The following is a 12,434-nucleotide window of genomic DNA, read 5'->3' as shown; positions in this document are numbered from 1 at the left end:
TAGACATTTGAGACGTGTGCCAATTTGTTTTTGTTTTACGAAGAGAAATGAATCAAATTCCTTAAAAGTTCGAAAGTACAATGTCAAAGTGATAAGCTTCTGGAAGGTTATTAATGTTATTATTATTATTATTATTATTATTATTATTATTATTATTATTATTATTATTATTATTATTATTATTATTATTATTATTATTATTATTATTATTATTATTATTATTATTATTAATAATATTTTATAATTATCATCATCATCATCATCATCATCATCATCATCATCATCATCATCATCATCATCATCATCATCATATTCATCATCATCATCATCATCATTATTATTATTATTATTATTATTATTATTATTATTATTATTATTATTATTATTATTATATCATCATTATTATTAGTATTATTATTATTAATATTGTTATTAATAACGCTGTGGACCGTAATAGGAAAATTGATATAACAGCTTCGGAAAATAAAACAACCACGAACGTTTCGGTTTTAAAACCCTTCTTCAGCCAGTAACAAATACAGTAAAATTATATACACATTAAGTTTCAATCCAGGAGACGGCAGGAATGCAATTGGGACAAAGATCGATCGATTATTATGACCCTTACTAAAAACTCAAACCTGAGACTTTATCTGTGAAGACTTCACTGAAGTCCCAGGTTTGAGACTTTTTAGCAAGATGATAGGTTTTTTAATCGATCGACATTTGAAGGACGAGTTTTCTGGTCAATTGTTTTAAAGAAAGTATATTTTCCATAGCACGGCAGATGTAGCGTAAGTATTGATTGGTTGCAAAAAGATGGGATAGGCATTGACAACGTATCTCATGATCCAAGTTTTGGAGTGTGTTGACCTATTTTAGGCAATTAATTAGGTCAATTGAATAAAAGAATGATACGAAAATGAATTCCATATTTATAAGAAATACCTTATGGCCATGTTTCGTGTTCTGTGACTCTTAAGACATTTGCACACATTAGAAAAGCTTTTATTTAATTTTGGGTAAAACACGATATTACAATCGCATGACGAGGCGATCCTACGCTCTTTTGATTAAAAAAAAATCGGAGGGGGAATAGTTTTCTTCGGGACACATTTTTTTTTTTTTTTACTAAAATTAGATTTTTACGAGTAATGATATCCTGACAACAATGATGATTCTTGATGTCAAGTCATAAGATTTGAAAACTAATCATTGTAAAAAAAATATATATATATTTTGAAAAGAAATGTTATAGATGAGGTCATTGGTAGGGTATAACATAAGATTCATGAACTCCTCCGTTTGACATTTTGAACTCGTTCCCAATGCGCGCTCCTCTGATCGCATAACGGTTTTGTCATCTTGTCTGAAAGTCTGATTTGTGTTATGTATTCAGATATGGCTGAATCATTGGAGAAGGCTTTTAATTCGCATTATCTTAGCATAGTCAAGTGTAAAATGAGTACCTGTTTTGTCTGGGTTTTTTAAAGATGCTATGAGCGCCTTTAAGACGTCATGACTAGCACTAAATAAAGCGCAATGAAAGCATATACGACATTGCTTTAGATAAATGCTCATTTTTTAAGCTCACTAGAAATAAATATAAACCTTGTAATATAAAAATCTAAAGTCATACATCAGTTGTTGTTATTTTCAGACAGAATAAATTATCCGCCAAATTGAATTTTCTAGAGAAAAGTGTATATTATAAATGATGTATTATTTGTATACATTTTGGCTCTCATACAGAAAACTACATTTGATTATTTTGTAATTGAGTGACAATATTTGGACAAGATAACCATCGTGTTATTGAATTCCACAGCCGTCTGGGCTTGAGCAGAGCCAACTTTAGTACATGCAGGGTACCCGAAATAATCGCAGCTCTACAGATACTAAACATTACAGACAACATTAACACAGACATTTGAAATACATTATCATAGTTATCTTAAACCTAGACGTCTTCTTGCTTTTTCAAACTAATGTCCCGCACCAAAATTTCTACAACTTCATCAATTATGAACCAATTTGTACCAAAGTTGAAAGGAAGTAAATATGAACATTTGGAAGGCATGCTGTGTCACAATTTATTCGTTATTCTAAAACCTACCAACAAAATGAATCGTCTTGTCTTGGAAAGTAACAGAAAAAGCATTTTGTGTTGAAAGATACCTACATCTGAAAACAACAAGTAATGTTCAACATGAATGTTGCAAGAAGCACGCACTGGTAAAATGTGGCAAGCGCTCGAAATTCTATCTATATGCAGACGGTCTCATAGACTGGGGTTGTCAAACAGCTCCGTGTATTAAAAACGATCTAAAATGAAGTTCATCGAGGAATCACTCCAGACTTTTTCCCAAAAGCAAAATAACATGTGTCAGTGGTTTCTAACAGACATAGAGAAGAACATTTGGTTCAGCGATGAAGTACATCCTTATCAAACTGTAAACATCAATTTTTGTAACGTTATCCATTGGTCAATAGAGCGGCCAGACGACGTCATGGAACGAAATCGACACGAGCAAAAAGCAACAGCATGGGTGGTGATAAGCGCTCAGAACATCATCGGGTCATTATTTCTTTTTAAAGATGAAAATGAACAGACACAAACTGTTACTGCAGATCCTTATGTCTTGTGGTATTGGGGCAATTTTGGCGGTGTTTGGGACGTTGTGTGGCAAAGAATAACGACAACAGTAATGGTTTATGCAGGATGGTGCAGCTCCCCACACAGTAAAGCATTCCTTGACCTGGATACGATCTCATTTTGGTGATCGCGTTTTTAGCCGTTGTAAGGAGCACCCTTGGGCCTCTCATAGCCACGGCTTGAACCCTCTGGATTTTTTCTTTATGGTTATTTAAAAGATTAAATCAAATGCCAGGTGCAAGATTTCAGAGTCTTCATGGACTGAGACATCGAGTGGAACAACTAGTTGAGGTTATGAAACCGCAGCTCTGTGAGAGACTCATACATCATTTCATCACGGAAGTACACAAATGTGTTGGACGCAAAGGAGGTCATTTCGACCATCCCCTGTGCTTTTTCTGTTAAAACATATTATGTAACTGTTTTTCCAAATGGTTCCAAAATGTTATTCGCTAAATAAATGTAATTTATGTTCAACGAATTTTGTGATATTCGATTTCTCCAAAAGGACATTAGGTTTGAAACACACGGTACTTGCCTGTCACCTGAAACAAAGATCCTGCCTGAGTATTACTCACAATTTTAACACAAGCGATTGAAAAAAAAAGTACTTTCCGAGAGGTCTAGGAGACCCTGTTACCAATTCACTGGGTAGACAGGGGGAGATCAGAAAAAAATCTCGACTGTACCAGGAATTGACTGGCGTCCTATCTAAAGGATACCAAACAATATCAATTTTTTCACGCTCTATAAACCGGGATAAACTCCGGCTCCATGGGCCTAAAGGCCCTGAAGGAAGGATTGAAAAAAAATGCATGGTATCGTCAGGTGTCGCAATGCCATTCCCCTTGTGTTAAAATATTTGCATAAATACTCACAGGACATGGGGCTGACAGATTCGGGTGACAGGCTGGTATTTGAAATGACTATGAAATGTAGATGGAACGAAATTGACGTGACTCATCTTTTTGTTGTTTTTAGACAGCCATTTAAATTATTAAATTATTCCTTAATTCTATCAATCAGATTATAAACGTTTCAAATAACACACTTTTTGTGTGTTGTTACGCTATATAGATAGAATGAAGTTGACGTCACTTAGGTCTTTGTTATTGTTTTTTGCCATCCATGTTTATGAGTAATTCTCACTAAAAAGTATTAATTAGACTATAAATTTCATGGTTACACATAGTTTTATGTGTTGGTCCGTTATACTTCCGGGTGGCAATGTTGTGAGTCTCTTAGCCAAGTGCACACTATCTATATGGCTGGCAGATGCATTGCATCAAGATACGCAATGCCGCCGTGTGTGACATAATCATTTGGCTTTGACGGCATTGAAATAAATCTCGTTAATTCCCCCCCCCCCCCCCCCCCCCCCCCAAATTCAATGTGATAAATGCTCACAAGCTTTGTGGCAGACTGACTCGGCTGTTAGGCATGGTCTAAAGATGGCTTTGGTCTCGAGGCAATAAAAATATCATCAGACCCATAACTGTATCTCGATACGTTGTCAGTTTTTGGTGTCTGCAGTGTGTTACGAAATTGACATCACTCACCTCTTTGTTATTGTTTTTAGCCAGCCTTTTTTTTTTTGATGAATATTTCTCACTAAATGATATCAATCAGACTATAGATAGAATGCGCTTGGCCAAGGAGTTCACAACATTGCCATCCGGAAGTATAACGGACCAACACACAAACTCTGTGTAACCATGAACTTTTATAGTCTGGTTAATACAGTTTAGTGAGAACAACTCACAAACGCGGATGGGAAATAACAATAACAAAGGCCTGAGTGACGTCATCTGCATACTATCTATAAACAGTAAGATTACACACAATTTTGTGCGTTGGTACGTTATAGATAGAACGATGTTGACGTCACTCAGGTTTTTGTTATTCTTGTTTACCAACCATGTTTATGAGTAACTATCACTTAACAAGACTATAGATAGTTCGAAGATGACGTCACTCATGTCTTTGTTATTGTTTTTTGCCATCCGCGTTTATGAGTAATGCTCACTGAACTGTATTAACCCGACTATAGATAGAATGTGCTTGGCCAAGGAGTTCACAACATTGCCATCCGGAAGTATAACTGACCAACACACAAACTCTGTGTAACCATGAACTTTTATAGTCTGGTTAATACAGTTTAGTGAGAACAACTCACAAACGCGGATGGCAAAAACCATAACAAAGGTCTGAGTGACGTCATCTGCATACTATCTATAACCGTTCATGGATACACACAGTATTGTGTGTTGGTCCGTTATACTTCCGGATGGCAATGTTATGCGCTTATTAGCAGAACGCATACTATCTATAAACGTTTAAGGACACACATAGTTTTGTGTGTTGGTCCGTTATATTTCCATATGGCAATGTTGTGAGTTTCTTAAACAAGCGCACAGTATCGATATTCGGCGTTCTGGTGTTGTGAGCTTTTTGGACAAACGCAATGCATCAATTCAAGTACAAATATCTCTCATCGCCTCAAAGAAGTATAATATCCAGTTGAAATTGACGCCAAAGTAAATAGGTATTTTGAAGCTATGATGGTGGGAAATATAGATAGTTCGAAGATGACGTCACTCAGGTCTTTGTTATTGTTTTTTGCCATCCGCTCCGAGTAATGCTCACTGAACTGTATTAACCGGACTATAAACGTTCATGGATACACACAGTTTTGTGTGTTGGTCCGTTTTACTCCCGGATGGCAATGTTATGAGCTTCTTAGCCAAGCGCATACTATCTATAGAATTATTTTTTTTGGTCAGAAATGAAAAAAAATGGAAAAGGAAAATGAAATTAACTTCATTTATTTCCAAGGGGAAATTTGTCTTTGGGGTTCATCTCAAGGGAAGTCTGGAATAATCCAGGCATTTATTTGACATTTTGGCCAAAACAAAAATTCCAAATATTGCTCGATCACCAAAATCCTCATCTTTGCAAAAACTCTCAAACTTAGGACTGATGGATGACTTTGTAAAGACCCAGGTTTGTGGACTGCTGTTGTTGAGATAAGGGTCATTTTAATCGATCGATATTTGCTCGACCAGATTTCTGGCCAAAATTTTTAATTGTTTATTTTCAAAGCAAGGCAGTACGGGCTTGGGATTGATTGGAAAGAGTTCTTTAAAGTATTTCCAAATACATGACATTTACTTACCAATGAAAAGTATATCTTATAATTAATCAATAATTGTTTGCATTGCCATTTTTCTTCTTGTCTTTTTTCCTGAATCTTGAGATGCCACAGTAAGGGTTAAGAAAGATTGTTAATGAACATAATGTGAAAATAATCTTCAAGCATAATAATAATAATAATAATAATAATAATAATAATAATAATAATAATAATAATAATAATAATAATAATAATAATAATAAATAATAATAATAATTATAATAATATATACTTTATTCATTTTAAAAAAATGGAAATTCGTTTATCTATATTATTTGCTACCCAAAGACCAAAAATTAGTATTATTCCAAAATGATATAAACGCAAAACCATTAATTCTATACATAATTAAAATTAGATTTGGCTAAAGTTTTAATGCTTTTTTCCTGAAGTCAGAGACACCATTTCTTGAAGTGACCAAGACTGAAATATCGCATTTTGACCACTTTCATTCTAAAATCACTTTTTACACCGGATTCAACCTAACATAAAATAATAGTACATGTATAAAACCACGTTTCGCTCACCGTATGATGTCCTAAATTGGCAACAGAGCAAAAGAGCACGGCCATCTCCCCGACCTGGTGACTCACAACAATCGGGTTGGACAACAACGTTGGGCCGGAAGTCCTCAAGGATTTACCTAGGATGAGAAAATGTAAACATTGTTGAACATCATTTCGTCAATCCATCAATAATATTTATTCTGAAACTGAACACTGAATAAAAGAGTGAATTACTTACAACATCGTAGCTTGACATTTTTTTTTTTTTTTGATTTGAGAAAAAAAAAAACAAGTACACGCGTATATAACAATTTTATTATATTTATTTTATGTTGCCCTCGATAACATTTCATAAGCATTTTGATTTAGCGAGTGATTTTTTATAGATAGAATGCGCTTGGCCAAGGAGTTCACACCATTGCCATCCGGAAGTATAACGGACCAACACACAAACTCTGTGTAACCATGAACTTTTATAGTCTGGTTAATACAGTTTAGTGAGAACAACTCACAAACGCGGATGGCAAAAACAATAACAAAGGCCTGAGTGACGTCATCTTCGAACTATCTATTCTAGTTTTATGCTTTCATAATATGAAAGATTTACTTTTAATTTTACTTATTGTGACACACCGTCTGGAAACGGTATGACATCAGGATGAGTCGGATCCGACGTGCACTAATTTGCAGGTCAAATTCAGTATTGGCCCGTTGTTGTAATGGAAATCTCAAAAAAAAACAAAAAAAAAAAAAAACGACACAAAATGTTGTTTGTTCAATACAACAATGTCAAACTAAGACCTTAATTGCGTTTGGATGTCATACCTGCATATAGGTACAAGTCGATGCGAATCCCAAACAGTGAATTTAGAAACAAAGAGATAAGGAATATTTATAATGAGAGAAAATATATTCATTCTCCAGCATAATGGAATCAAATCAATGAAAATTTTCACACCTGCAGCTATACATTAAATTCCCCACCACCTAGTACTTCCTGGCATAATACCGCTTTGAGACGGTGGGTGACGATTTAGAATAATTCGTTTTATCATGTGACTCATTGTCTCTTAATAGTATTATCTGGCTAGAATAATGAAAACTATATATATATATATATATATATATATATATATATATATATATATATATATATATATACACACACTTTTCAATAAACATATTGAGATTGCGTGTAATTCAGGGATAATTTCCAACGTGCGATTCCCGACATGCTAGACGAAAACAAGGTTTTAAATTCATGAGATTGTTTTCTAATGTTATTCCATTTTACAACAGTATCAGAGCTTAATGTTTATAAAGAAAATAGCATTGCAATCCGATTTAAAATGTAATCGATATGCTTTCAATGTAATGGATCGCCTTGATATATATATATATATATATATATATATATATATATATAATATATATATATGTATATATATAATGTGACGATCTACATAATCCGGTAATCAGCTGGTAAACACAAACGCAGATAGCAAGCTTTGTGCATGTGTTCCATGTGTTCTTGTGGTATGTCACTCTCTTTCAAATTGGAAGGTCCTGGGTTCGAGTCTAGCTCGGCGCATAGTTGAGATCTTGGAAAAGGCTCTTTACTCACATTCTTTCACCGTATCAGGTGTAGAATGAGTACCTGGCCGTTAACAGCATTGTCTCTGTCGGAAAAAAATGTAATATCGACTTACAGGCGTCATGTCTCGTTCTACATGTTACGTGTTGCTGTTGGTCAGAGACCCCTTGTAAAGAGCTTTGAGCACATTTAGTGTATATTACCCTATATAAAAGCTCAAGGTTTTTTGTTGTTTTTTTTTAAAGCTCAAACTTTAATAACTAAGTAATGAAGTTTGACTTCCATTGATTTCTTGTATTGACCAGAGTACGTGTTTGTTTGTTTGTTTGTTTGGGTTGCCAAAGACTAATCTTGTAACTTTAACTAATTATTTTTCAAGTCCAGTTGTCCTTTTATGTTTAACTCTCTCCTTACCAGCTATTTTTAGAATTTCCCCCGAAAATTCACACACACCCAACACAAAATAGACTTTTCTTACTCAACCAAAAAAGTAACAAGTGAGCTCTGCAACACAGTGTTTAGTATTTATAACTGTAATCAAAGCATTTCTTTAAATTTTGTGATGTCCAAGAGAAATAAGAATGAGAAAATTGTCGGTTGCATCGTAACGAATGTGACGATTTTCCTATGGGTGGTAAGGAGAGAGTTATAAGACAACATACATAATACCAGTGGGTCACGGCGTGTCACATATTATGATTCAAAGTATGATAAGAAGGATAGCAACATATGATATTTTGGCATCTCCTCTTACCCGTCACCAGCAGCTCCCCGCTCCCATTTTTTCACGTCTATAACTTTTCTCTCCTCTTTTTTTTTTTAAAGACAATAAATTGCGACTTGGCATAACACCTGTTTCTTAAATCACGATTTTACAAATAACTACATTACAAAACAGTAAACTTACATCTTATTTCCCGCCAAGACAAATAGCAAACACACAGACACACACACATATTATATATATATATATATATATATATATATATATATATATATATATATATATATATAGCACATGTTTCACACGCATAGGTACCAAGATCCAGCCCGGGTGCAGTCAAAATATTTTTGTCTTCCCCCCCCACCTCCACCCCCTGTCCACCCAGCAATGATTTGGTAGCTATGTCTGTTAACGCTGGTGGGAAGTACTTTGCGATAGACTAGCGTCCTACCCGGAGGATACCAAGCACTTGCTATAGTCCGTTTCACGCTATAGAAACCGGGATAAACTCCCCATGTGGGCCGCATGTTCAAGAAGAAAAAAGAAAAAGGATATATATATATATATATATATATATATATATATATATATATATATATATATATACATTGTTAGCTTTCGACTGCTCACCGACCCCCCTTCTTTTCTCTCGCTCTCTCTCTCTCTCTCTCTCTCTCTCTCTCTCTCTCTCTCTCTCTTTTTAAATCTCTCTCTCCATCCATCCATCCATCCATCCATCCATTCATCTATTTTTCTATCTATAAATCTTAACCAGAGGGTGGGTGTTGTATCAATTGAATTCCGGCTTTGACACTCTGACTATTGTTATTCTCTTATTTCTCTCTCTCTCTCTCTCTCTCTCTCTCTCTCTCTCTCTCTCTCTCTCTCTCTCTCTCTCTCTCTCTCTCTCTAGCACTTCCCCTTAAACTTTATTTCTCATTCTAATGATACATGTGCCCGCTCCATATCTTTTATGTTTGTATAAACAATCTATATTTTTGAGTGAGTTGAAATGTTCAACTTTACACATTAAATTGAAAAGCAGCTACATTTAATTTTTACTGAAATCTGTTGAAATTTTGCAAAATTGATACATTAATTTACTCACATTATTCTACATTTGTAGATGGTCTGAAGACGATCTTTGACAATTCTAAATCGACGTCATTATTATCAATTGAGTTCATGTGAGTAATATAATAAACGCCTAAACTGTTTTATCTAAAATAATCTGTGACCATTTTATTCGATTTTTATTTAAATTGCATCTATATTATTGTATCATCTTTGACGCTGAATTAGATAGAAGTACATGTAAAAAGAAATTCAAACTTGTCGAAAAAATAACCCGGATTTAAACCCCCAAAAAAAGCGGGATGGGGGATGGGGCAATCGCATTTATACAGGTTTTTTTTTTTTTTTTGCTAATTGTTGTTGTTGTTTTTTGTTTTGTTTTGTTATTTGTTGTTTTTTTTGTTGTTGTTTTTTTTTTTTTTTGTTTTTTTTTGTTTTTTTGTCAATGAGAAAGAAATTGCCGCCATCTCTCCATTTGCGTCCCGCACTGCACTGTGTCAGATTGTCTAGGATTGTCTAGGTTGTTTGCTTCAAGGTAGACCTCCCGAAGATTGCTGCTGGAGGGCATTGATCCCAAAATGTTTCGTTTTTCAGTATTTCCTTTTTTTATTTTGTAAAGCTTTTATAGTCAGATGTGTTCACACCTAATCCCAGCAGCCTAAAAGCAATTATACTTAAAAGTCTAAGATTATAAATCAGCTCACGGGATGTATAATATTATTGTAAATGGGTCATGCATTCTCCAAGACATTTTTCAATGTTCCAAACAATTAATGTTTTTAAAAGACTAAGTGGTTCCATGACCTAGTTCAACCACACGAATGATTTCCCCCCACTTATCACTTTTTTCACTCTATATATGTTCTACCACATCAATGGTTTTCCCCCACTTATCATTCTATAAATAGACATTCCTTCCCCATTGAAAACCTCTTGACAGTCGTTATTGAGTTGGTGAGTTTCCCCAAGTGCTGGTCTGGAAAACAGACAATGTGCTGCTCCAAGGGCTAATGTGCCCTAACATATCCATCTTAAAACGTTAATATATGAATATAGGACCCCTAAGTAACAAGAAACTGAAGAACAGCTAAGGCAGAAAGTCTCCAGTGAAGAAACTAAGAAATAAAATGATAAAAAAACCTTCGACCTTTTTTTTTGCAATAAAAGACTTACTATTTATTGATCTCCACCGGAACGAATACAAAGTAATCTCAAATTTCAGAATTTTGACTTTTTATTTTTTAAGTTGAGCTTTTATATATCGCACTATTAACTAAACATGCGCAAAGAGCTTTACAAGGGGTCCCTAACCAACAGCAACTCTTAACATGGAGGACGAGACATGACGCCTGTTAGGTGATATTACAATGGGGGTTTTTTTTCCAACAGAGACAACGCTGTTAATGTCTGGTACTCATGTTACATCTGAGTAGGGTGAGAGAATGTGAGTAAAGAGCCTTTTCCAAGGACTCAACTATGCGCCGAACGGGGCTCAAACCCAGGACCTTCCGATCCGAAAGCTAGTGTCATACCACAAGACCATAGTAGCCGTACAATACAATTCCAGCATCCAGTCCATCTCATCATAGTACCACTTTGAGACACAAATGTAAAGTAGAATGTCAGATCAAATGGAATAATTTATACATTATGTTATCATCATAGCTTGTCGCTCCAACACCGAACCCACTCCACAGCATTTGGGGAGCAGACTCTTATGTCATGGTCAGTGCAGCTAGGCCCGCCCTGGCTTTCTCTAAGGATGTGCTCAGTGACTTCTTATATACTATCAGTAGACAATGGATGTGCTCCATCGTCTGCTCTGGGCATCCACATGTACACAAGCTAGTCCCAAGCTACTTCTTCTTCTTCTTCTTCTTCTTCTTCTTCTTCTTCTTCTTCTTCTTCTTCTTCTTCTTTTCCCCTACTCTTACTCTTCCTCCTCGCATAGTCCTCCTCCCCCTTCTGTCTCTTTTCTTGATCTCATTTCTCTTTCTCCTCCTGCTTTCCCTTTTCAGTGTTATCATCGTGTTTTATCATCATCATTATCACCAGCACAATTAAAACGTACAGCATCCCCACCAAACTCTACACTGACAATCCGCACCACCATCATCGTCATCACCACTACACGACTTACCACCACCAAATACACCACAGCCACCTACACCACCACAACAAACACAATAATCACCCAACACCACCCACACCACCATCACGACCACCTCCATAACTACATCCATTTTACTTGTCATAACTTTACTCATGTCACACTTGAAATGCCAGAAAATGTCAAAGTACCAGATTCACTGAAAAGACAAATAAAAAAACTTCACACACTCAACAAGGACACCCACACAAACATGGATTCTCTATCTGTGATCTATCATTATGGAAGTCTAACATTGTTCAGCACTCTAATTATATAAATCCATTTCGTATGTCGGAACTCTTGCAATGTTGTAACATCCCAATGCAAACATATTATTTGCAGATATGCAGAACATTATGTGTGGTAAAATAAGAGTGCAATTGGTGTTATCCGGTTAAGTAAAATACTCACACCATATGCCCATCAAATGAAATATAAAATCACAAAAAGAAAATAAACTGAAACGTTCAATAAATATATTATTTTCGTGAGAACTTATCACGCAACTGGCAGTCAAAAAGCAATAGCAGAGAAC

The 12,434-nt window shown here is 35.2% G+C and overlaps 1 protein-coding gene across 1 annotated transcript in view; it reads right to left on the bottom strand.

The window, feature by feature from the left end:
- Positions 1-12,434, bottom strand: part of LOC144965916 (uncharacterized) — a 150,163-nt gene that overhangs the window by 29,383 nt on the left and 108,346 nt on the right. The window contains exon 2 of the mRNA XM_078901764.1: positions 6,377-6,492. Coding sequence (XP_078757890.1) covers positions 6,377-6,492 — 116 coding nt within the window. The remainder of the gene's footprint in view (positions 1-6,376; positions 6,493-12,434) is intronic.

Source organism: Berghia stephanieae, chromosome 2, assembly GCF_034508935.2.
Source record: "Berghia stephanieae isolate SIO BIC M18660-M18661 chromosome 2, UCSD_Bste_1.3, whole genome shotgun sequence".
Taxonomy (NCBI): Eukaryota; Metazoa; Mollusca; class Gastropoda; order Nudibranchia; family Aeolidiidae; genus Berghia; species Berghia stephanieae.
Note: the sequence above shows the minus strand (reverse complement) of the source record. Positions and strands in the feature narration are given on the sequence as shown.